This window comes from Schistocerca cancellata, chromosome 2, assembly GCF_023864275.1.
Source record: "Schistocerca cancellata isolate TAMUIC-IGC-003103 chromosome 2, iqSchCanc2.1, whole genome shotgun sequence".
In the NCBI taxonomy this organism is placed as follows: domain Eukaryota; kingdom Metazoa; phylum Arthropoda; class Insecta; order Orthoptera; family Acrididae; genus Schistocerca; species Schistocerca cancellata.
Window position 1 is genome coordinate 746,977,422 of NC_064627.1, and position 27,758 is coordinate 747,005,179.

Consider the following 27,758-nt stretch of genomic DNA (forward strand, 5'->3'; position numbering starts at 1 on the left):
CCAGTGTGCTAACCATTGCAGCACCACACTCAGTCACTGATTTAGGATGTTGTGATATATAGTAAAAAAGCTAGATCTACAGTTTATCATCATTTTTTCTTATTAGTAACCCCACTATTTAGTTATTTAAATAATTTCAGAAGTAAAGATAATAACTCACTGAATAGTAAAAATGTTGATCAATCAAAAGGCAGATAGACAAAACTGAGAACTTTGCTAGTTTTTACAAGCCTGTGCAGCTATATTGTTCCCGTTGACTACACTGTGCTGGTACTGCAGCTTAACTGGAGTGAGGGATTGAGTTAGGTGGGTGAGCAATGGAAGAGAGGAGGCAGAGTGTGGAAGGAAGAGTTGGGGAAGGATAACTGATGGCAAAGATGAGCTCCTTCTGACTGCAGACAGGCACGTGAGTGAAAGTCTGGTATTGTAGACTGAGCAACATGAACTCAGCAAGAAGAAAAGAGCTCATCATTCTAACAGCACAGCTTGATTTCATAAGAGAGAGTAAAAGTTTCACAAGCAACATAGATTGGTGAAGAAGATCACTGATGAGCCCAGAAAAGTAGGTCACATTTGGTCATCGCTGGCCACAAATAATGTCATTGCCTCAGACAAGCAGAAATAAATTTAGCAGTTGCAGTACACCAGTTACAAGGCCAAGACTGTGATGTACTGCTACCATTCACCAACGTGACTTCCAACTTCGAGACTGCTACTTATTTGGTCTGCTGTACTCACAGTATTTGGGAGGTGCACTGACGGCTGCTGCATGTGACGAGTACCTGTAAGCCGTAATCAAATCCCCAGCTTCCTTGATGGAAGGACTGTGCTGTTGTTCATCTCCACACTCAGCAGAGCTGTTGAGTGATTACCCAAGCACAGTCCTTCATTGTCTATGTGAGTGCTCCGTCCTGGGCAGCAACACCTATTGTATGGGCTACACCCACTACCAACACGGCCAGTACCCACCCGACACCATGATTACGTGAGCTGGATATCGCAATGCATCGATATCTGCAGACTGTTGAAACAGTATCAGCACTTACTGAGGCCCTGTACTGCAATTCCATGGGCTTGAGCCCTAATGCAGTCATTAGCACCCAGCACAGCAACCGGCCTGCTCCATCGTACTCCACTCTCCATCATCCTGACAAAAGCAGCGGTCTCAACCCAGGAGGCTGCAGAACAGTGAGTAGGAAGACTGCAGGGTAGAGAGAGTGGGTGCAGGACAAGAGAAGTTAGGGTCTGGCATAGGGGTGGAGGACAACATTCCATAATCCTCCTGGAGTCAATACCTGCTGGTCCATTCCCTACACCCACCTCCACACCTGCCCCTGGACCTTACCTTCACTCATCCTGCACCCATAACATCTCCTCGGTCCCCCATTCCTATTCTCCTGTTCTATTTCTCCCTCCAGACCCCACATTTCTCTGTTACACTTTCTCCTCTCTAAATCCTCCCAATCCACTTCTCCATATTGCCACACACTATGTGCTATTGCCTCTACCATTGGCTGGAATGAGCTCCCAGGTGCCAGTTTCCTATCCTGTGCACCCACTGTCTCTCTCTCCCAGCCTTCACCTGCCCTTCCTCGGTCATCTCTCCCTCCCTCTTGTTCCTCACCTCTTTTCTCATACGTATACTTTATAGCTCTGAAAAATAGATTGTCCAAAATGTTGTAAAACTCTTGATATTGTTTATGTGGCATTTTACAATCCAGCATCTCTACTGTTTGGTGAGGTATTACCTTTACTCCTTATTACATTCCACCAGTTACCATATTTAAATGGAACTTGGATTAGGATGAAATCGGTTCAACATTTACATTGTCAAAGAATTGAATTCACAACTGCTATGTGAAACTGATATTTAAGTTCATATGTCTGAAAATGATTTTTTTTTAAATTTATTACATGTTTCTTTCTGGAATATAACTTTATTTTTTTCTACTTTCAGCTTCTTCACAAACAAGAGGATTCAATGGATCAGTTCCTAAATGCTGTTCAGATAGAGGGCACAGTTTTCTCCCTGAAAACCTTACAGTAAGTCTGAATGTTAAAATTATAAAGTGCCTGAAAATGAGGAATATACTCCTAACAATCCTTCTCACCCATCCCAAAGTGGTATCCCACTACCCACCCAGTCTAAAATAAAAGGGGTGTATCTTTGTGGAAAAGCTGGATGCGAGATCTGTCCTATGCATCAATCCACCAAAATCTATTCCATTTCCCCCAACAGGTATATGCTAAGCTATCAGAGGCAGGACCATCTGTGAATGCAGCTCTACTGCATTTTCTCCAAGGTCTTTTATATGTACATTATTGTCTTTCAGCCTTCCATTCAAACAAATGGCCACTATTAAACAGTGACCATGATCAAAATTGGTCACCCAGTCAGAACACACAGCTGAACACAACATGCTTGACTTCAATGGCTGCCTCATGACCCATCCCATCTGGATTCTTCCCTCAATATGAGTGTCTGTGAAATACATAGAGGGTTATTGTCCCTACAACACATCCTTCAAACTCCAGTCCTTTGGGTCACAATCTCTGCCAGGCCCTGTTCCACATCCACTTCCATCCCTGTTCCCATGCCTCACACTTCACTCCGCTGATCTACAGACAGACTTTTCTCTTTGTGGCCTCTCTCTTCACCTGCTTTGTTTTTGGTCGTTTCCCCTCCCAACTCATTCTTCCATTCTGTGTGCCACATGCAGTTTCACCTACCAGCACCAGGGCAGACTCACTGCATTCACATTCCAACCCCATCCCTTCATTGCCTCATCCTCTCAGTAGTTAGACTTCCTTGCCTCCATCCTTTCCTTTATCTACCTGCTTCCCTTTCCCTGTGTACCTCCTTACTCTTCCCACCGTCTCCACCCAACACAACCCCGCTACCCAATTTGGCTGCAGTGCCAGGCTAATGCAATCAACTGTGATATTACATCTATGACTTTACAATATGGTTTTAAATCTTTAAATTTTTATCATTTATAAAAAGATTTCTTCACATTTGAAACAGATAACATATTATGTCTTCATAAGAATCATTGACCTATATATTTTGCTGTGCTACCACAATAATCAGTTGAATATTCCCTACTTTCATTAAATTCTTGCTAATGTTTTCTGTTTGTTGATAATCATGCTTAGGGTGTTAGGGGCAAATAGCTATTTAAGAAAGGCATTTTACCTACATGACAGAAATGAAAAATTCACAATCAAAAGTACTGGAAAGGTATGCTTTAGCAGGCAGCATAAAATGAAAAAGAACGCCAAAATCTCATAATCATGCTCCAACTTTGAAACACGAAAAGATTTCGAAAAAGTGGCAGATTTTTTAACTTGCTCTAACCCCTTCTTCCCCCTGCCTCTCATGATAGGGGCAAAAACAATTCTCTCTTCTCTTATCAGGCTTGTCTGAAAGTGGGTTGGAAGTTCTGAAGTGTATGTTTGCATTTGGATTATTCAGTTTCATTAACACTATCAGTCATTGTACTATCTTCTGCAATTAATGAAAAAGATATTGACATAAAAAAGATAAAAACAGTACTTAGAACATATGTTATTATATAGTAACAAATGTATTTTTTCTTTTCTTTTCATGCTTAGCACCCAGACTGTCTCCCAATTGAAGTGCCACCAACAGATTACTTCTACCAACGCTATCATGTGCGTTGTCTGGAATTTGTGCGCAGCAGTGCTGTCCCTAAGGTAGACTGCTCACTGGGGGCTAGAGATCAAATAAATCAAGTCACATCATTCCTTGATGCTTCTAATGTCTATGGAAGTTCTGAAGATGCTGCATCAGCACTTAGACTTTATCGTAATGGTGAGTCCTTCAGTAATGCAATAAGCATGACATTACCTTTATAATATTCAAAATGGTTCAAATATAATGAAGTGACATTCTCTAAGTCTGTTAATTTCTGGGTAACTATGACTGTTTCATGTTGTCCAGAGGGCTTACTGGATTTTTACTTTTGCAATCAGGCTTTGAACTAGGATACATAATTTTTTTGCTAAGTTTGATAACATAAGTAATAAATCACAACTGAAGTCAGTTATGGGTATTTCAAAAATATCTTTGAGTAACAAAGCTCCAGGGTATTAAGTGGGTGGATCTCTTATGTGATTTCAGTACACACTACTGACACACAGTTTTATGCTTAAATTGCAGTTGTATCAAGTAATAAAAATAATTATTTGAGGTGCAATATCTTAAAGATTTTTTTAAAGCAGGAAATATGACATTATTTATGTATACTTAGCTTGAAAAGAATCACTGCTGATTATAGTTGTTGATTGTGATTATTGATCATTATTTTGTGCTATGAAAGTACGGTACTCAATTTTCTTTTTATCAATTTTATATACCTTTTTATTCTTTTTGAATAAATTTCAATATTCCAAGTTTTGTAACCTAATTTATTAACACTTGTCAGTTACAAGATGCCAACAAACTGCTACTTCCAACAATTGAGTCACGAATTGGCTAGCTTACTGAACTGCTTTGGCCTAACATCGGAAGTTATATAGAATACCTTGAAGTTTTATATTACAATTAATGTTTTATTTGAATTACAATAAAAAAGGTTAACATAAATAGTTTCACATGTGACATCAATGTAAAGTATATTTTTAAATAAAACTCAATTATAAGATTTTTCCAGGCAAAATTTCATAAGATTTATTATTTATTTAATTTATTTGTTTATGTTCATATTCTTTAGATTCTTTAACATGTGTGAGATGCTATGATGTGGAATGACTTAAAGAATTTACAAAAACAGACATATGACATAATAGTTACTGTACAAAAACATTTTCAGGGGAAGTACATAATGTAAAAGTACAACAGAAAAAATAAGTAAATCCCTTTAACAATTAATATTACAATATGCAAGTTTTCATCTAAAACAAGTTGATATTCTAACTGCCTACAATAATGCTAACTTCAATGCCAAACCTTTATATTTTATATAAACAAAAGTGCTCCAATGCATAATCAACGCTATACATGTCAAGTTTCTTCACATAATGATCATATTGTTCAGTCCCCTTATAAGCTTCTGTCAACATACTTTATTCTTAGATCAGTTATTATTCTCAACACCTTTACACAATTATTAATGTAAAAAGAAAATCAAGACATGCAACAAAATCAGTGTATTGGGATGTTTACTGAAGAAACTTACTGTATACTTCGACTGGTGGATCTCAGCTTGTTACACTCCGAGGAGAAGTGGCTGACAGCTATGCTGCAGGCAGGACAGGGGGAAGGTTCATTGCCCATAGTCAGCGAAAGAGATTGAGAAAGGTAGGTACAAATGGAACAGGGTTGGTTATTTAAATGCCAGTTTGTACGTGAAACTGAAATGGGGGCAGGAGGATGGAATGCCAAGAAGAGAGAAGTGGGCACAAAGGACCAGGCAATTCAGAAATGCAGGCATTAGTGGGGAAAAGCAAATGGCATGTATTTTGACAGGTGTTAAGGTTAACTACAACATGCAGAGCAGCATTCTCCAAAACCTGGTGGTTCATTTGACCCTCAAGAACAGTTTGACAGAGAATATTTGCTTTCTGGTCAGTCCTAGTTAGAATGCTATACATTAAATGTTGTGAGTGCTTTCACAAGTGGCTCTGAATCTTATAGGTGGGAAATGACAATGACAGGTCTAGAGTAGGATGTTGTGGGCAGATATATGAGACAGATGTTGCACTTGGTTCTTCAATAAAATTATGGCAGGGGAAGGATGAAAGAAAGAGTTGGATAAGAGCAGAAAAGGATGTCATGTAGGTTGGGCGAGCAGCAGAATACCAGTTTCAGGGCGTAAAAAGAGGTAATTGAAGCCCTGGCAAAGGATATAAAAAATGGCATTGCAGTTTCTGGAAAAGGTATCAGTCCTTTTGTGACTGGTCAGGATGTTGGGTTTTTGTGAATATAGCATATGTTAGATGTTCCTGTACAACATGGGGAGGGTAGGATCAATATGTGAATCACGTGAATCACTGTAAGACCTCTAGCATACTGAGAGAGGAATTGCTTGTCACTGCAAGTGCAGCACCCATGGGTAATCAGGCTTTATGACAGGGATTTTTTTATGTGAAACTATTGGCATTTGTTGAAATGGAGGTATTGTTAGTGACTCATGGTTTAACTCAAACAGAAGTTCTCATGAGATCATCGGTGAAATGAGGGTCAGCAGCCAATAAAATTGTTTCCTAAGCTGATAGTGATATGATGAAATAGATTAGAGAGAAAATGTGCTCCTCTAGTAATTAAAATAAGAATCCAGATCATAAAGATACTATCAATGAATATGGTGGGGTTTCATATTCAGAATGGCTAGGAGAGATTCGTATATGTGGTCCATAAACAGGTAGGCATTGACAGGTGTTATTCAAGTGCCCATGGCAGTGTTTTTGTAGGTTCTATGTTCAAAGGAAGACTAACCAAGTGAGAGGGTAATCAGCCATAACTATGAAAAAGAGGTGGTGGGTTTGGAGTCAGCCAGGTGTGGGGAGAGGTGATGCTTGATGTTCTGGTAAGACCACAGGCATTAGGAATTTAGTGTAGAGAGAGGTGACATTGATAGTAATAAACAGAGTGACAGGTGACAAATGGAGAGACAGCAGGATGGTAGGCTGTGAACAATGAGTTGAGGTTGCTAGCTCACAATGGCAGAGATTCTTTCAGTAGCAGCACAGTAACCAGCCAGATAGACTCATAGAGGAGATTCCTGATTCTTCCCATATCTCTGATGATTCACCTTTTTTATGGGATCTGTAGAACATAGTAAATGAAATACTGAATGAATGTACTCACCTACGAATTTTCTATGAGTGTGTTGTAAAAAGACTAAGAGAGATACACATGTTTGATCAAGTAACACACTGTTGTAACCTCCAAAAACCTAACAGACACAGTTCTGGAATATTCATTCAGTATTTCATTCATGACATACAGTATAATTTTCTGTGATAACTTTTCCTATTCACAAAGAGTATTTCAGGCTCATAACTGGGGAGTTTGAGCAATATGTGGTGTGTGTTCACAAACCTGTTGTTGATCCCTTCTCAGGAGTCTGAGAACTCTAACACTGAACTCTCAGAATATGTTATTTGTTGTTAACAGTATGAGCTTATTCCCAAGAATTAGCGGCTTTCACTCAGTTATACTAGGCAGAAATCTAGTCTGCATTTGGATTGGACCCCTTGAATCTTGTGCAAAAAGGCATGCAATATTCTGCTGCATCCATTTTCAATAAACTACTGCAAGAGTTAAAAAATATTTGCAGTAATTCTCATACACTTAAGTCTAAACTGAAAGATTTCCTTCTGAATCACTCCTATTCTGTTGGGGAGTCCCTGGGAAAAAATTAACCTAATTCTTGTGTTAAACTTTTGATTATGCTAATATATATTCACAGATTATCACCTGCACAGGATTTGTCTACATTTTATTTTATCTGTGGTAATACCATGTACTGACTCATTCCATAACCATGGAGATTTTCTCCTCAGTTTGGTCCTACAAAACTAGATGTGTAAAATAAAGTAAAAAATGTTAAATGAAGACAGTGAATATGGTAGAAAAAGGATGTATTGAGGCAATGGTTACAGGAATGAGTCTAGATTACCTGGTGTGAAGGAACAGGCAATGCTTCACGTGATTGAAGATCAGGAGATTTGTAGATCACTCCCTATCTTTGCTAAAAATAGGCTCCAAATACTCTACTTCTGGTTGGAAGAATAGGCATTTTTGTATGTTGAAATGCTAAACTACATGCTGTAGTAGCAAAAAAATCTACTGGAAGTTGCACAAGAGGTCAATTTAATCAGTGCAATGGAGTACATGACGTAGAAATTGTTCTAGAAACCACTGAAAAACAGCCAACATACTAGTGAAACTGAAAGGTGGCTATGATATTTCTTCAAGCTAAATGAAATGTTAATGATAATGAACTTCCCTGAGTTTTCATCAAGGGTTGGCTGAAAATATGATTATAACAAACTGATTCCTGTGAAGCATTGAACACCCACCAAACAGGAAACTGACTATTCCAGGCATGACACAGTATATATATCCATAAATTTTTGTGTCTCAGAAGTCACACTAGAATCAGCACAGTCACAGGGACTCTTCTAATTTGTAAATTACAATGGCAGGTAACATCCAAATAGTGGATGGAGTGCATCACAGAGCTCCTACTTATACCATCTGATTATGCCATTCACAAATCCTGTCTTGAAGGGACTATACTGTAGTGTATTTTTTTAGAAAAATCATGGATGACTCCCACCTATAGCAGATTTGGGCTCTGACATTATTTATGCATAAAATATCCTGCTAGAATAAAGAACGAAATGTTGTGTTTTGGCCACTAATTAAAAGTAAATGGTGTGATATGTTGCTCAACTTGTACCAAACTGATGCAGTGTGTTGACCCATGGTGTGAATATTACATTCTGTAACAATATCAAAAGTTTGGCAACATGCCAATGTATGGACACTTGTGAAAAGCTAAAGCATGCTGACTATCAGGAGATTACCATGCAGCAGTCAGTGTCTTGCATTCCATGGAGGGCAATCATATTACATCTGTGTCTACATCTGTATTCCACAAGCCACCTAGTGGTATGTGGTGGAGTGTATTTTGTGTACCTGTGTGACTTTCCCCCTTTCCTATTCCAGTTGCGAATGGTTTGCGGGAAGAACAACTACTGTAAGCCTTCACGAGGGTCAAAGCTCTCTAATTTTATCTTCATGGTCTTTTTGCAAGATATATGTAGGAGGAAGCAATACATTAGTTGTCTCTTCTAAGAATGTAGGTTTACACTCTTGGAACTTTAACAGTTAACCACACCATGGTGCTGAATGCTTCTCTTGCACCGTTTGCCTCTGGAGTTGGTTGACCATCTCTGTGATGCTTTCTGGCTTACTAAATGATTCTGTAATGAAACACACTGTTCTTCTCACAATCTTCTCTATTTACTCTATCAGTTCTACCTGGTATAGATCCCATACTGACAAGCATTATTCAAATATTCGTCGAACTAGGGCTTTGTGAGCTATGGCATCTGACTTCGCTTTAATTATTTTTATGTGGTTGTCCCACTTTAAATCACTCCATAAACATATCCCTGCTCACAGTAACTCTTCTGCAATTATTTTATCTTTCAATAATAAGTCTTTCTGTCTATGTACATGCAACACATTACATTTATGAATGTTGAGGGTCAAGTGTCATTCCTTGCATCAAGTGTTAATCCTCTGCAGTTCTTCATGCATTTTGCTACAGTTTTCTTGCACTGCAACTTCTCTGTATACAACACATCATCCATTTTAAAGCTTCATGAAACTTCTACTGTTGTTAAATGACATATAACACTCCCTTTTGGCTCATCCAAAGCTACTTTTATATCTGGACACTTCTCTCCATGAATAATGACATTGAGGAGGATTACCAGGTTGGTTGCACCAATAATCACACCCATTTAGCCATTGTTCATTTATTAACCTTAACACATACAAGGATCACAAAGAACTGAATTGAACATGGTGGAACAGCCAAAGATAATGTTTAGAGTCCAAAAATGAATGCATATCGATGTTGGTGTAAATTTCATCGGCGCCACAACCTGTTGCATTCTGTTTGCTAGGAACTCTTCAGTCAATTCCCACGGCTGGTTTGATATTCTGTACACTCATATTTTCTTCATTATGCAGCTGTGTGGAACTGTATTGAATCCCTTATGGAAATCAGGGAATACAGCAGTTACCTGGGCATCAGTGCCTGCTGCTTACTGGGTCTCATGGATGAACAGCGAGAGCTGGGTTTCACTAGTTCACAGTTTTTAGAACCCATGTTGATTCCTAGAGAGGTGACTTTTGGTTTCCAAATATGTCATAATACATTCTACAACAGACATATGTAAGAGTTTTGTAGTTTTGAGCATCTGTTTTATGACCTTTCTTGAAAACAGGAATGACCTGTGCTTTTTTTTCCAATCCTGTGGAACACCTCACTCCTCTGGACTATCAGTCATTTTCATTAGCTGGTTAAAATCACATGTGCATTACTGCCACAGCTGCTCAGTTAGGTAGTTAACCTTCATGGCCATTATTGAGTAACAAGAAGATATTGCATTAGGACTAAATAATTAACTCCCAATCATTACTGTGGTGATTTTTTATATAATATATGTTCACCTTTTTATGTTCCAGGAACTCATATTCTACATGTAAAAATATATTTAAAATTGAAAAACTAATTGCATTATTACAACAGTATAAGAAAAAAGATAGATTGCTACTCACCATATAAAAATGACATGTTGAATTGTAGACAGGCACAAAGAGAAGACTATTAAACATTTAGCTTTTTGCCAAAGACTTCTCCATAAAAAGAAATACACACATTCAAACAATGGAAAATCCAGGATGGAATGTAACAATACCAGAGAAGGAAAGTTGCTACTCATCATATAGCGGAGATGCTGAGTCACAATAGGCACAACAAAAAGATTCACACAATTATAGCTTTCAGCCATTAAGGCCTTTGTCAGCAAACACACACACACACACACACACACACACACACACACACACACACACACACGTATTTATTTATTTATGCAGTCTAAGTGTGGTTTCAGCTCTCTGAGACTGCAGACGTGTGTGCAAGTTGCGTTTGTGTGTGTGTGTGTGTGTGTGTGTGTGTGTGTGTGTGTGTGTACTGCTTACAAAGGCCTTAAGGGCTGAAAGCTATAACTGTGTGAATCTTTTCGTTGTGCCTATCGCGACTCAGCATCTCCAATATATGGTGAGTAGCAACTTTCCTTCTCTAATACACACATTCATTCACACAAGCAAACACACCTAACACACACATGATCACCATCTCTGGCAACAGCAGAAAGTCATGGGTGACATACAAAACAAGGTATGACTAGAGACAATCACTCACCACATAGAGAAAAGGGTTGGGCAGTAGCTTGGTAACATGAATGTTGTTCAAAATGGCATTTTTAAAGCCTATATATACGAGACAGAAAGAGAGATGGGGAGAGGGAGACCCTTCCCCTTCTCTCTCTCTCTCTCTCTCTCTCTCTCTCTCTCTCTCTCTCTCTCCAGTTTTAAACCTCCTTAAACACATACTTTGAGACAAGAGAATCTCACATTGCTGTCTCATGTAATATTCTTGACACAAGTTTTCCCTTTTATGTGCTTCTCATACAAATGGATTTACCAGCTAATCAGGAACACAGTTTTGCTTAATTTTCTTCATAGTACGTGCAAGAAATGAATACCATGTAAATGCCATTTAAAGATGTGAATGTCTCATGAAATTTGAAGCAGAGATTATCCTCAATCATGCAGCCTTATGTAATTAAGGTGCACAATATCTATAGTTTCATTTTAATAACCTCCATGCATGGGATGTAAATAATCATATGCAGCAGATTTAGTCAACTAATGTTTAACCCCAGTGTTTGTGTGTTTATCCCCATCTCATTACATAAGTTACTACATTCACTGAAGAATATAAGTGCACCAAGGTATTTAGTTCCAAGTAGAGGCAACAGTGTCTCATTTCATCTATGAAAGTTTTTGTTCTTGATGAAATTATAACATGTACGATCACATAATCTCCTTAGTATTTATACAATGTGTAATGTGAAATCAACACAAAGTGACCAACATATATTCACTATTAAGATGAGGATCTTGTTGTAACCCTCATTTTGGACCACAACAATTACTGAACATAAATAATTTCTGTAACATCAGTGCACTTAACATAGTCAATTAGTCTATGGACCAAATAGATACAGTTCTTGGCAAAATAGTTGTCTGAACCACTATAGAAATTATTTGGAAAGTGTCTTAGAGTAAGAGAGCTAAGTCCAAGCACGACTTAGTTGGAAACACAAATTTTGTAATCAGATTTCCATGTAGGCATGAGATGGCAGAACTCCCAAGTTCATTACCTGCTGCAGTAAACACATAGCAAACAGCTGGTGCTGCATGATCCACTTGTATAGGTGAGTTGGATACCTGTAACTGAGACAGACACAGCTGCTTAAATGGACTTATATATGAGTCATGAAAAAAGATTAAGAAAGTGACCAGCCTGTGATATTGACATTGTTCCCACCAAAGGTGCCCTTGCTGGATGTGTGTGACATTACAAATATCGATATGTCTGCATCATCTATCTGCATGTCCAACAGGGTTACTGAAGATCTCCTAAATGTAAAAAAAAAAAAAAAAAAAAAAAAAAAAAAAAAAAAAAAAAAAAAATGATAATTTGCTAGTTGTCAGATGACACTGGAAACATACACAAACAAAGAAGTGGTGATAATGCTATCTATCTTTTGGAAATAGAAGTTCTTTCATCCTGTAAGGGTGAGTAATCAAAAATATTCAGTAACTATTTAGGATAGTCACACAGTGCTTTGGGTTATACACAGAACTAGAGGGAAAACTGCTAACGTTGCCATCTATCAATGACTATATCTACTTTGATCAGCAAACTCAAGGTTTACTTTAAATTTATTTGACTATAATAATGTTTCCATACTTCTACTTTTTCTATTCTTTGAAAAGCTTTGACTACAACAGCACCAAAATGTTTAAAAATAAACTTTGACATCATATTCTTGCATTACAGGATTTCTGCGCTACACACGGATGCAGTCACGTTTACCACTTCCACCACCTGCCACAGGGCACTCATCCCCTGAACTGTGTCGTTACAATTCTGGTGTTCGCTGCTTCAGTGCAGGAGATCATCGTGTTAATGAGCAGCCAGGGCTTATTGCTATGCATACTCTATGGCTGCGTGCACACAATAATCTGGCTACAAAGCTCATTGGTATAAATCCACATTGGGATGATGAGAGGATTTATCAAGAAGCACGAAAGATTATCGGTGCTATGATGCAGCATATAACATATAGAGAATTTCTGCCTATTGTGTTGGGTAAGTATACATTTAAACTCAAACTAAGATTGTCAAGTATATTAACCCAATGATGAAAGTCATCTTAAAAGTTGTTTGACAACCATCTTATGATTTAGCTTATACCAACTGACAACAGATTTGCTGCTTAGATTGCAATGTGCCTTATTTGTGTGCCAAACTCCTGCTTAGTATGAAAATATGGAGTATGGACTAATGTATGATCTTTCACAATTCCTTTACATCAGCTAACTAATCATATGAGAGACTATCACTGTTTTACCATATGGCCCAATATTATAAATGCTGACAATGCTAAATTAATTCTGAAGGGTGAGGGGACTAGTGCACTTGCAAATAAAATTGATTATAGGTACTACGCCAACAGGCCATCAAAACAGTACTTCACATTACATGTTTAAAAGAATGAAATATAACTGTTTATCATTCAGCCTCACATTGAAAAATTATTGCCTTAAAAATGGCAGTTGAGATAGCATATGATCACATTCCATTACACTCTTTTAAATACTTCACTCAATCCTAATAATCACAAAAAAGTGCTCCAATCCCATAAATCCAATCGTCACATGTGAAGCTGAGTCCCATTGCTGCATCAAAGCAGTCATTCACAAAAAGTTGAAGTGTCGCAACAGTGATAATCCGTTGTTAAAGTGATGTAAACTATTTCTAAGTCCCCACTGCAACAACAAAACAGTCACAATTTCAAGTGCTGCAAAACACTTGCACTGAAAAACTACCAAGCCACTGCTCACTTACCAAGTTCATGACTACAAGCAAAAGACAAAGACAATGAGCAAAACATCCTGAGAGCATCTGTGCCAATCTTTAAAAACTCATCAGAAGTACTGCCTACCCTTTCCAACCTCTTCTCTTTTCTCTTTAAACTGAAATAAATGGCCCAGCATTTAAAATGTTACATAATTCACAACTAAAATATGAAAATAAGCACCTTTTTGTGCCACCATTTGGAAATTCACAAACTAACTTTGGTTGAGTTACTGCAATTAAAACATATATTTAATAACCATGAGATTGTGGCATTAAACAATAAAAAATTAATGTACAGATTATTACGATATACTCATATAATCCATTTTAGGAGCCCTTTTAAATGGTATGTGTAAACTTTACATGTGCCATGCCTGTTTTGAGTAAATGGTGGTTTTATTAATGACCACTTTAATTAATTAGTGAAATTTCAACTAAAACATCTTACACTAAGTATCTGATATGTAGGATGATAGGGATCTTGTGGGATAACATAAGTGTCTGTGTTCATTATTGAGATCCAATACCATTACCAAATCAAGAGGTATAAAAATTTGTCATTACATCAAATGAGTAACTTACATACCTTTCATTTGATGTATCACTTATTAACATAGCCTTCTGCATTTGTAAATACTCATCAACTAGATAGACATTGATTCATCACTGAGTCATCAATAGGCTCATGAACAAGATGGAGAACATTGCTAACTTTAAGATAAATACTTCTTCGGAGCTATAGAGTACACATACGCTGTACGCATACATTATCTCAGCTGACTAGATTGTGTCAGCACTGCAGCTCAACTTGGATGATACAAATGTGGCACCAATGGGCTCATTCTGGTCACAGGTGGAAGGTGTAGAGCACAGAGCACATTGACATGGAAGAGTGGAGTATGAAAGGGAAATAAAATGAAGAAGTGGGTGACTGTGGAGAGTAGAGTTTGAGTGCCAGGTGAGTGAAGTTAGGGACTTGGGATAGGGACGGAGGCAGGCGTGGAGCAGGGAAAAGTGAATATTGAGGCCAGGAGGATTACAGGATTGAAGGATGTATTGTAAGGGCAGTTCCCACGTATGTAATTCACAGAAGTTGGTCTTTTTGGGAAGGATCCAGATGACATGGGCTGTTAAGCAGCCATTGAAGCAACATGTAGTTCCATTGTGTTGTCAAATCTGCTCTTGGCCACTGCTTGACAATGACTGTTCACTCAGCTGGATAACTGATTGGTGGGCATCCCTACATAAATTTATATTCACCAAGGACTTTCCATTATCATATCTACAGTCATTTGTGTATTGTAAGCTTCTTAATTAAAACTGTGAAAGAAAAAAAAAACTTTCAGAGCTTTTGGTACAGGAACAGTCACAAGGTGTCAACGAGTTTGTTGACAAAATAGTTTGTGGGTGAAGAGCCAGATGTCAGTATCAAATGAGTACAATTTCCTGCAAGTGACCACATTGCCATCATCAAATGCATCTGATGACGGCAATTTGGTCACTTGTATCCACTGGACACTGACATCCAGCTGTTCACCCTTGAAGTATTTCGTGATGAATTACACTGGGAGAAGTCAAAGAATCAAAATGAGTTTCTTCACAAATGCAGCAGTTTAGGGGACTCAGATTTTCTGTAACTTCACTAAACCAAGTGCAAGCTGAATCACACTGAAAACAATACTTTCACAGCTCACTGAGTGGAAATGATGACCTGAGTCTGCTATCCCCATTTCACCTGAGACAGTACTGTACTGTCAAAATATTCTTGCCCATCTCCAAGTGGCCTTACATCTTCCTGTCAAATTGTCCTGAGGCTTACCAACTGATGACAGAAATATGGCATTAACTTACAATGTACATGTACTATATACCCATCAAATAACAGAACTGTCTTCATTCTGATAGTTGCCACCCACTCTGCATTGAATATAGTCTACTCATATGCCTAGAAAACTCAGAAGAATTCCATTGTAAAGGCTCTTATTAAATGAGCAATTTAATTATCATTGTCAGAATGTACACACAAATATTATGACTTATTTTTCTAAAGCTATTACTTCTTGTTATATATTTATATTGCTAAAAATGACCAAGTGGACATAAAATACTGCTTATCTGCAACAACTAAAAGCTACTGCCTCACTGAAATATGTTGTTTTCCTTTTCTTACTGTAGGACAAGATGTGATCAAACTTTTTGAGCTGAATCTGACCCAGAAGGGGTACTACAAGGGTTACCATATAAAAGTGAACCCAACAGCACTGAATGCATTTGCCACAGCAGCTTTTCGTTTTGGTCACAGCCTGGTGCAGCCGAGTCTTCTTCGTTGTGACAGTAGACATAGATTATTGCCTTTCAGTAAGTATTCCTTTTATTTTGTTTTATCAAAATAAGTAATACTAACAATTTTTAACTATTAATTAATTACAAAATTGATCTGGTAATTAAAAATCATTAGTTCCTCTGGCTATGAGGGCGCTTCTAGGTGAGTATTAAAATGTTGTACTGGTATGATAAGATTACCCATAAGAAATTTGTATGTCTGTAAAAAGATCAATGAGCAAAGCATATAACAACTTCCACCCTCATACCTTAGCAAAAGAGAGCAAAACATCTTGCTGAGAACCTGAGACAATTCTGGTCCTACATAAAATTGCTAAGCAGGCTGAAGGTTTCTATCCAGTCACTTGTTGACCAGTTTTGCATGGCAATAGAAGATAGAAAAAGGAAAGCTGAAGTTTTAAATTTCGTGTTCTGAAACCATTTGTGCATGAGGACTGTACAATCATACTGTTGTTTGCCTGTCACACACAGAACCCCATATGGAGGACATGGTAATAGAGGCATAGAGGACCAACTAAAAGAGTTGGAAACAAATAAGTCACCAAGTCTGAATGTGATGCCAATTTGGTTTTACAGAGAGTACACTATGGCATTGGCACTTATTAGCTTGCATTTATCATGAACCTTCTGCTCAGCACAAATTCCCTAGCAAGTGGAGCAAAAGCACAGGTGATTCCTGTGTATAAGAAGGGTAAAACAATGGACCAACAAAATTTCAGGACAGTTTCCTTAACATTGGTTTGCTGCAGAATCCTTGAGCACAGTCCGAGTTTGAATATAATAAATTTCTTTGAGATGGAAAAGCTTCTGTCTGTAAATCAGGATGGATTTAGAATGAATCACTCATGTGAAACTCAGGTTGCCCTTTTCTCACATGATACCCTGTGAACCATGGAAGAAGGGGAATAGGAAGAGTCCATATTCCCAGCTTTCCAGGAAGCATTTGATACTGTGGCCCAGTGCAGATTGTTGATGAAGTTATGAGCATATGGAATAAGTTTCCAGATATGCAAGTGGCTCAAAGACATCTTAAGTAATAGAACCCAGTTAGTTATCCTCAAAGATGACTGTTCATCAGAGACAAGGGTATCATCAGGAGTGCCCCAGGGAAGTGTGATAGAATTTCTCTTATTCTCTAGATATACGAATGATCTGATGGATGGGGCAAGCAGAATCTGCAGCTGTTTTCTGATGGTGCTATGGTGTATGGGGAGGTGTTGCAGGTGACTGTAGGAAGATAAAAGATAATTTCTAGTTAGTAGTAGTAGAGTAGTATGGTAGTAGGTATGATGAATGAAAGCTTGCTCTAAATGTAGAAAAATGTAAGATAGTGCAGGTGAATAGGAAAAAGAATCTCACAATGTACAAATACAACATTAGCTGAGTGCTGTTTGAAACAGTCAACTGATTCAGTATTTAGGCATAATGTTTCAAAGCAATATGAAATGAAATACTACAGCACTCGCCACAGAGATAACTTCAAACTTCCAACACATCATTTAAAACTTTATGCCCAAATGCCAGAGTATATGGCGTTAAAAATTTTCAGTAAAATAAAAGGCAGTAATATATTTAAAATGGAGATTAGTTCACTGAAAAGATTGCTCTACTCTTCTGGTGGAAAAGTGTTGTTATTCTGTCGATGAATTCATTGAGGACAGCTTCACAGTCTGAACACAGGGATTGTATTACATGTATTATTTTATGTACATGTGTAGCTTTCGAAATGTGGTGCTACAGAAGAATGCTGAAGATTAGATGGGTAGATCACATAACTAATGAGGAAGTATTGAATAGGATTGGGGAGAAGAGAAGTTTGTGGCACAACTTGACTAGAAGAAGGGATCGGTTGGTAGGACATGTTCTGAGGCATCAAGGGATCACCAATTTAGTATTGGAGGGCAGCGTGGAGGGTAAAAATCGTAGGGGGAGACCAAGAGATGAATACACTAAGCAGATTCAGAAGGATGTAGGTTGCAGTAGGTACTGGGAGATGAAGAAGCTTGCACAGGATAGAGTAGCATGGAGAGCTGCATCAAACCAGTCTCAGGACTGAAGACCACAACAACAACAACAACAACAACAACAACAACATGTGTAGCTGTAACTTAGAAATGTAAAATATAATGTAAACTTTTGTATTTCTCTCAAAAAAGTGAAAAAAGTTTCTTTTGTAAACCTTGATATGTCTCCTGTCCATCAAATCAAATGATTTGAAAATTGTACGTAATGAGATGAATAAACCACATATCACATAACACAAATGAGAACATACGGATGATAGCAGGGAAAGTGATGGTCAACTTTGGTTTATTGGGTGAATGTTAGGAAAGTGTAGCTCATCTATAGAGGAGACCAGAGAAGGTGAATGGTTGACTCTGGTTCACTGGGAGAATGTTAGGAAAGTGTAGCTCATCTATAAAGGAGACTGCATATAGAACACTAGTGCAACCTGCTCTTGTGTACTGCTTGATGTTTTGGATCCCTATCAGATCAAATTCAAGTAAGGAATTGAAGCAATTCAGAGGCAGACTGACAGATTTGTAACCAGTAGGTTCCATCAACACATGGGTATTATGGAGATGTTTCAAGGACTCAAATGGGGACCCCTGGAGGGAAAATGACTTTTTGTGAAACACAGTGGAAGAAATTTAGTGAACCAATATTTGAAGCTGACTGCACAAGAATTGTGTGCCACCAGTGCACATTTCATGTAAGGACCATGAAGATAAGAGAAATTAGAGCTTATATGGAGGCACACAGTCGTTTTATCCCCACTCTGTTTGCACGTGGAGCAGGAAAGAAAATGACTAGTATTGGTACAAGGAACCCTCCATCATGCACCATATAATGGCATGTGGAGTATGTATGTATGTAGCTGCAGAAGCTATCTTTGTAAACAGTCATGATTTTAAGGTTTATTTACTGACAGATTTCAATATGTTGTAACAACACTCAACCACAAAACTGCAGATAAGCAAACCATTTATTTTTACAGACATATTTTAAGAGATTTTTGAGAAATTGGACTATATATAATATTGACCCTCTGTTGTGAGCAGAACATGTTAACTGCCTCTGGTTTGACTTTAGTGTAGGGTTCTTCACTTATAGACACATACAAGGTGTGAGAAAAGACTTCCATGGAGAGCTAAACAGAACAGTTTGATCCTGGTGATATATTCTATGACCTTATCAAAGCCTTAGATTGTACAGACTGTGAAATTCTACTTGATAAACTAAAATGTTATGGCTTTAGTGGCATCCATGTCCGCCCCTGGTAGCTGAGTGGTCAGCGTGACAGAATATCAATCCTAAGGGCCCAGGTTCAATTCCCAGCTGGGTCGGAGATTTTCTCCGCTCAGGGACTGGGTGTTCTGTTGTCCTACTCATCATCATTTCATCACCATTGATGAGCAAGTCACTGAAGTGGCATCGAATCGAAAGACTTGCACTGGGCGAACAGTCTACCTGACGGGAGGCCCTAGTCACATGACATTTACATTTTTAGTGGCATCCATCTAGGATGGATGAAATCTCACATTCATAGCAGAAAGCAGTGTTCCACAATGACAGACTGTGCCACAGGTATGAAAATAACATCAAAATTAAGGAACATAGCACTGGCATCCCACATGAATCTGTATTAGATCCACTCTTGTTCTTCATATAAGTAAGGTATCTACCAGTGACTTAGGACGACTATACAAAAACAGTAATGCTTGCTGATGACACAGGTGAATTAATCCATTGACTTACCAATATTTTTCCCCATAGCCAACCCTATATTTACTATTTGAATTTACAAAAATCAGCATTTTTGTCTTACACACCTTCGTCAAAATTATATAATTTTTTGACAGAAATTCTTTATCAATCCATCCTTGGCATTTACCAAACCGATGAGGAGTGAAGATAATACTGTTTTAGAAGTTTTTGTTGGTGTGGTATACACAAAAAAATACAGTTTTATGCAGTGCTACTTAACATTTCTCACACTCATACCTTGTATTATGTTTCTCCTTCCATGCTTTGCAAACTACACAAATTCTGGAGGGCGTTTTCTTGATGGAATTGACCTAACAAAATCAGAAAAATATTGATTGTAACTCACAAAATTTCAGAAGAAATTGGATGTGTTGTACACCACTAAACAGATTGATTTTTCAGTTTTCCAATGGTACATAACATGTCATGTCATGTCATGTCTGTTAATGGAGAAAAAGAAACACTAAGAAAGGGCTATAGCTGCTCAGCCTGTCTCACAGCTGGCAATGTAACAATGGACTTGAAACCTGTGACCAGCTGTGAGCTGGCTGTATAAGCCAGTGGGTTAATCAAGGACCCAAATTCAGTCTTATCAGACACCAGATAAGCATTGCTTCACGGCAAACATTTGAAGACCTAAACCTTCCTGGCAGATTAAATCTTTGTGCCAGCTTAGAACTCAAAGCTGGGACCATTGCCTTTTATAGACAAGGTCTCTACCAACTAAGCAACCTGCCTTCACAGCCCTACTTCTGCCTGTACCTTCTTTCTTCAATGTAGTGCTAGTCCCACAGATATTCAGGAGAACTTCTGTGAAATTTGCAAGATAGAAGATGAGGTGCTGGGAGCAGCAGGACTGTGATGGTGGGTCAAGAGTCTCCTTGGATAGCTTAGTTGGTAGAGCACCTGTCACGAGAGGCAAAGGTCCAAGTTTGAGTCCTAGTCTGCCACACACTTTTAATCTGCCAGGAAGTTCTACAAAAGAGTGTGTTAAAACCAGTACAATGTGTGAGAGTAAGTGATACATGCAGGAGCCCCAATGGTGTTATCCCTACAATATCTCAGACTTAGACTTCATTCCTCTAATGGTAAGTAGCAAATCTGGCTACAAGTTTCAACCAGCAAACTAGATCAGGTGCCAGGTTTTCAGCTTCCTCCCAGTTCATAACCATGCACTGAAGTTTCTTTGCAAAAGTTTGATCCAGTTATTATGAGGTCTTCCTCTACTTCTGTGTCCATCTGTTGGTTTCCACAACAGTGCTCAGCACAAGCTCCACTGCAGAGCAAAAATTCATTCTGTAGTTTAAAACTTAACCTCACAAAGATTTATATTATGCAGTTTTAAACAAGCAAGAAACACTTACTAGTACCAGAAGCAGTCATTAATGGTAATACACTAAAAGAAACATACTATGTAAAATTCTGTGGACTCCAACAGGATAACATGTTAAAATGGCTTCAACACATATATAAACTAATCAAAAAGACCAGATCAGCACATTTTGCTTTTAGAAATATCTTTTGTTAGATTACTGGATTATTTTACATACTTTTACTCCCAGTTATGTTTTGAAATTAGCTTCTGGGGCAAAGCATGTAAAGCAAATTAAGTTTCCAGTTCATTAAAGGAGTTTTCTGAAAACTAGCACGAGATTTTTTGTGGATCTGTCAATGACTCTACTATTTGGTGATGTTTCCTTTACTCCTAAATTATTTATATTCTATTTCAAATTTCCTTACCATACATAAAAAAGTATATTATAATTTCACAGTACAGTCTGTTGTTGCACAGATTACAGATAAAGTAGAAACAGATCAGTAATATATTATACTACAATTTATGCTGTTAAGTAAATAACCACACATCTTGCAGAGGTGTATTTAAGGTTCTTGGAATTTCTACAGTCAGATCTCAGTACACTACCTCATTACTGTTCTGTGTAGCTGACAGTAAAAATCAGTTTCAGCTGAACTGTGAGCCACACAATCTCAATACAAGATGACAATGATATTCATGCAGATAATGTCTTCTAGTCCAGGGTTTAGAGTGAAGATAATTCTATACTCTCATGCTAAGGTATTCAACAAGCTCTCATCTAAGAAATTAGGAATCCTCATCAATTAAAAAGAAAATTAAAAACATTTATCATTGGCCACTTTTTATGCAAATTATCTGATTATTCAGATACGAAGATTGAAAATCCAGTTAGTTACATGGCAAGTTGCATAATAAGTAGTAATGTATTGTAAATAGGCCTCTGATGTTACAAATGTAGGTAACTGTTTTCTTTTCTGTGAAGCATCTTCAATACTAGTAAAACATTTTTGAAGTTCAAACATTTATTCACTGTGTTTACGATTTATTGCTCTTTTGCACCAGCCTCAGATGATGCTTCATTCAGTTGTTTGTTTGATTCTAGCTGATGTCTCTTTAATTAGCTCAGTGACTGCATGTCCAGACGATAGTGTTAGCAACCTCACTGCTATGGTGGGTTGCCGGCAGGCATGCAGCAGCCATGCCCGGCACAAAAGTTTACCTGCGCTGGCTGTTGAAATCCCTTGGTCCAACTCTGAACTCTACAGTGACCCTTGATGATCTGTCAGTGATGTATCTGGTGTCAGTAGTCATATGGTTGGTTGATGTCCTCCCTACCAGCTTGGCAGGTTTCATCACCTGGAGATGTCCAGGTGTTGAACAGGAAAGTGGACTTCAAGAAGCCCAACTGCTGGCTTCTGTATTGAAATTCAGTGCTAATAGCACTCTGTGAGTGGTCAGTCAGTTTACGTATCAGTCTATGATAGGTCACGAGCTGTGTGAAGTTCATCAGGTGAAAACTGTCACCTTGAATACATCTTTGGCTAGTTCATTGACTGTGCTGAAGAGTCTGGGATATACATTCACTACAGTGTCATAATCATACAATTCAGTGATATTGCTGTGAATGCCATGGTCCCAGTGACTCACTGATGTGAGCTGGAAAACTGAAGTATTTAAAGAGAACTAGTACGAGGCTATATTGAATGTCTTGGTTCATAATGACCACATTTGCCCTCTTTATTGTGCCATATTCAGGTAGCAAGCTGTTAACTGCTGTATCAGGTCCTTGCTGTGTGTTCTTGTGTAAGACACAGAGTTTCTTACACCATGACTTACAATAAAATAAACATGCTTTTCTCTCTTCCCTTGGTTTTATGTCAAAGACTTCTTTTGCTGAATGCATACTTCTCACTCGGTGGAGGTGGCATAATGCATTGCAGGCCTGACCCATTTGCAACGTGCTGGTATGCTTCCTGCTTCAGCCAGCGTCTTTGGCTTAACTTGATATTGCCCATGGCAATTCGAACAAGTTTTAATAAAAGTTTGTAATTTCCTGCTCATTATTATTCTATGCCATAACACTATTTAACATAACTGTTTTCCAAAGCATTGGATTTGTCACTAACTCACAAAATCACATGTATCTGGTGCAATCGTTATAACATTGTTATGCTACATTGTGATGGTTTATTGTTCATGCAGTGTATAGATTCAGTCCACATCCCTGAAGATTCTTCTTGATGGTATCTGTAGATCACAATGAATGAATGAGTGAATGAATAGATGTATGCAGAATTACATATTTAGAGTAATGAGAGTTAAGAAGAATGTGTCTCTCAGAGAGCATACTTACAGTTATCCATGTCGCTTCTAAGGTGTTGGAAGTCATCTACTTATGCATTTTGTTACTATACAAACTTTTTGATGAAATCCTAAAATATTTCCTACTATTTAACAACAATTTGCAGGAGACACAACACACAAGTTTTTTTTTTTCAGTAAGTAGTAAATAGATGGACTTCACATTGTTCATTTTATTGAAGCCTTGCTATTTCAAGTTAAGATTTCAGTTTGCTGAATAATACAAAAGTTTTAAGTATTATCTTTGGTTAAGTTTCTTCTTTCATTCACAAGTTCTAGATGAGTTACTAAATTTCCCCAACACTTACACAGCAACCTAACATAAAACTAAATTTAATCAGTAAACAGTTTTGAACATTATCAAAGGACAATGAGCTATGGAAGAAGAAGAAAATAAAAGAATTGAATAATGTCACACACAGAAAGAAGTTTCTTAGAAGCAAGGTTAAAAAGAGGTTACAACCAGACTGTAAGTAAAGTGAAATAAGTAGGCTTCAGATAATGTTTGAAATAATGGTAAATTAATGAAACACCATTGAAGAGAAGACAAAGAGCAGAGGCAAAGAAAAAACTAGTCTGGAAGAAAGACCACAAGGAAAAGAGAGAGGCAGAAATCTGTGGTGAATAAATAAATGCAAAAGGGGGGGGGGGGGGGGGAGTAGAGAGAGCGCATTATAAAGAAGCATAAATCAAGAATAGAAAGTACAAGAGGATTTAAACACAATTCAAAAGTGGTGTGGGGGATGGAAATAATAAGAATCAAGCATGTGATGCAAAACAGATTGCCACCTACGCAGATCTGAAAAGCCAGTGTTGAAGAGGACTTTCAGTGTATCATGTGTGTGGAGCAATTATCATATGAGAGTGGTTTGAAAAGTTCTCAGAATCACTACGAGAGGTCAGAGCTAACGCAACGAGTTGTTCACGTGATATTCATTGGACTGTTGCCTGTAAACACGTGCCACATCAGTGCTCTTGGAAGAGAACTGCGGCGGTGACATGACTCTGTTTTTGTTCCCATGTAACGATTTGCAAATATGGAAAAAAATCGAGATTCGAGCAGTGATTAAGTACTTCTTAAAGAAAGGTATGAAAGCATAGAACATTCATGCCAATTTCCAGAATACCCTGACGGACTCTGCTCCTTCATAGTCAACTGTTTCCAAGTGAACAAATGAATTTAAATTTGGTTGGGAGAGCTTTGATGATGATCCATGCAGTGGTCGGCCAAGATGTGTCACTGCTCATTGCAAAAGTACACAAAATGGTCATTAAGGATCACCAATTGAAAGTGTGTGAAATTACGCATGCTTGCCAGATGTCACCTGAAAGGATATTTCACATTTTAACTGAAGAATTAGGAATGAAAAAATTATCTGCAAGATGGGTGCCATGACTCTTGACGCTGGATCAAAAACGCATGAGAATGGACATATCGGAACAATGTTTGGCCTGTTTTAGGAGAAACAAACAAGATTTTTAGCACCAGTTTGTGACCACAGATGAAACTTGGGTGCACTACTATGCCCCAGAGACTAAACAACAGTCAAAGCAGTGGAAACATGCTGATTCTCCGTCACCAAAGAAAGCAAATAAAATTCCTTTGGCAGGAATGGTCATAGCATCAGTGTTCTGGGATGCAAAGGAGATTCTGTTCGTAGATTATCTCCCCACTGCACAATTACTGGAGAATACTATGCTAACCTCCTGGGCAAATTGCAATAAAATATATGTGAAAAAAGGCCAGGTTTAGCAAGGAAGAAAGTCATCTTCCATCAAGACAATGCTAGCCCACACACGTGCCATCACCATTGCAAAATTACGCGAACTAAGATATGAATTGTTGCCACACCCGCCTTTTTCACCTGATATGGCTCCATCAGACTTCCACCTCTTCCCAAAACTTAAAATTTTTCTTGGTGGATGAAGATTCACGTCAAATGAAGAACTGATAGCCAGAGTTGACAACTATTTTGCAGGCCTAGAGATGGGATTAAGGTACTGGAACATCATTGGACCAAGTGCATTAATCTACAAGAAGACTACATTGAAAAATTTTAAAAAAATTCAGTGCTGTAAGTACTTTTTTTTCTATTCCGTTCTGAGAACTTTTCAAACCACCCTCGTAGTTGTTACTATTGCTTTCTAGAACATATATTTCAGAGGAGTAATTTGTATTACTAATGTGTATTATCTGCCTATAACTATACTTTCTCACATAAGGTTTCTGGTCATACCAGAAAGTTGAACCTTATATGCTGTTGAGCTTCTACAAGATATGATTGCTTTCATGGTAAAAAGATGAAGTTGAAGCACTGGTATTAGGAATGTGCATGAGACATATTTCACTCTGACAGTCTTTGGAACAAGAGCCAGAGATCACTGAACAACCATTCCTCAACTAAGACTCACAATAGTGGTCATAAATTTAGTGGACAACAAAAAGCTACATTGACAATATAAAGAAAAGGGTAGATTGCTGTTCACCATAACGATGATACACTGAGTTGCAGACAGGCACAATAAAGAGGCTGTTACACATTTAGATTTCAGTCAAGGGCCTTCTTCAGACCTGTCTGAGCTGCCAGTGATGACAATCGTGTATGTGTGAGGTGCGCTTGCTTGTGTAAATGAGTGTTTCCTTTTCTGAAGAAGACTTGGGCTGAAAGCTAAATGTGTAACAGTCTTTTCGTTGTGCCTATCTGCAACTCAACATGTCATCTTTTTCCTTATATTGTCAGTAGTCCAACCTGGAGTATCCAATGTTTGCAAAAGCTACAATGGTTGATACTGAAAGCATCTTCAAAGAAAATTCATATCTGGGTACGACAACATAACATTATCTGTCATTCATACCAATGTAGGCTTTCACGGCCGGTGTTGTCTTCAGTTAAAACTTCCGGGCTGAGAGGCCGTGGTTGATGTATAAAATTTCCACCTGACGTTTTGTCTCCATATGCGGGAGACATCTTCTGAGGTAGTCCGGCTACCTCAGAAGATGTCTCCCGCAGATGGAGACGAAACGTCAGGTTGAAATTTTATACATCGACCACGGCCTCTCAGCCCAGAAGTTTTAACTGAAAATTATCTGTCATTACTAGTTTTTATTTTCATTTTTAGTTGGTTGTTCTATTGGCTATCATGTAAACTGAGTTTGTCTTCTTTGAAGTATTACAAATATCTTCTTTCCAATCCATTCTCCTCTCTTTTTTTTTCTTTCAAAGATTGCATACATTTTTGATATTGTGCTCTTCTACATGTTCTATTTACATTTCAAAATGAATAAAGTTGGATGTTTGCTATTGGCAAATGTGCTTGAAGTCAGGCAACACTGGCAGGCTCCTAGAAGGATGCTGAGTTATCTCAGACTTTCTGAAGAAACGAAGGAAGGATGCAGCAGAGAATGTGAGCAAGTCTGTCAAAGTCCAGATTAAGAAAGACCTCTGTTTACCATGGAGATTCATTTTAAACTTATACAGACGTTATCTGCCATAATACTTGTCTGTCTTCTAAGACATTTAGAAAGAGGAATGTCAGTGCCAACTGCTCAAACTGATTAATAAAGTCCTGTGTTTTAATATCTTTGTAAGATTTTCATGTGAGCAGAAATGCTGTCTTTCATAGTCAGTTTTATAGTCATTCATATCTAATTATTATTTTGTTATTAGGTAAATCATGATGTGCATTCTCTGTGTAGTGTTAATAGCACCCCTAGAGGTGTTTTGTAAAAGTGATATGTTTAACTAATTAAACTACTCAAATGGAGATGAAAGAAAGTATCTTCTTACATAATGCAAATTTATAGTATTTTAAATTCTGAACCTGTTCCTCCAAATACTGATAGCTTTCCTGTAATTTTTATGAAAAATAAAAATGATAGTTTGAGCTGTACAAATCTTTACAGATGCATCACTACATGAAGAACTTACGGTTCCAACAGATATTTATAACACAGGATCAGTGGACCAATTATTACTTGGTATGTGTGTTCAACCTGCTCAGAAGAGGGATGAATACATCACAGAACAACTTACAAATCATCTTTTCCAGACACCATGTAGGTATAACACATTATAAAAAGTTTACATATCTTGGTAATTTTTAATTTATTTTTGTCTCACCCAAAAAAATAAATGTTGGCCTAAATAAAGGACAACAAACAGTGATCATTAAGAAAACTGCGCTTGCTGAAGTAACAGGCT

General features: G+C 37.8%; 1 protein-coding gene across 1 annotated transcript in view; it reads left to right on the forward strand.

Moving 5' to 3' along the window:
• The window catches only part of LOC126162560 (chorion peroxidase-like), a 128,630-nt gene that overhangs the window by 89,287 nt on the left and 11,585 nt on the right, over positions 1 to 27,758 (forward strand). Inside the window, exons 4-8 of the mRNA XM_049919149.1 lie at positions 1,958 to 2,043; positions 3,616 to 3,835; positions 12,684 to 12,995; positions 15,942 to 16,124; positions 27,461 to 27,613. Of these exons, the coding sequence (XP_049775106.1) occupies positions 1,958 to 2,043; positions 3,616 to 3,835; positions 12,684 to 12,995; positions 15,942 to 16,124; positions 27,461 to 27,613 (954 nt within the window). The remainder of the gene's footprint in view (positions 1 to 1,957; positions 2,044 to 3,615; positions 3,836 to 12,683; positions 12,996 to 15,941; positions 16,125 to 27,460; positions 27,614 to 27,758) is intronic.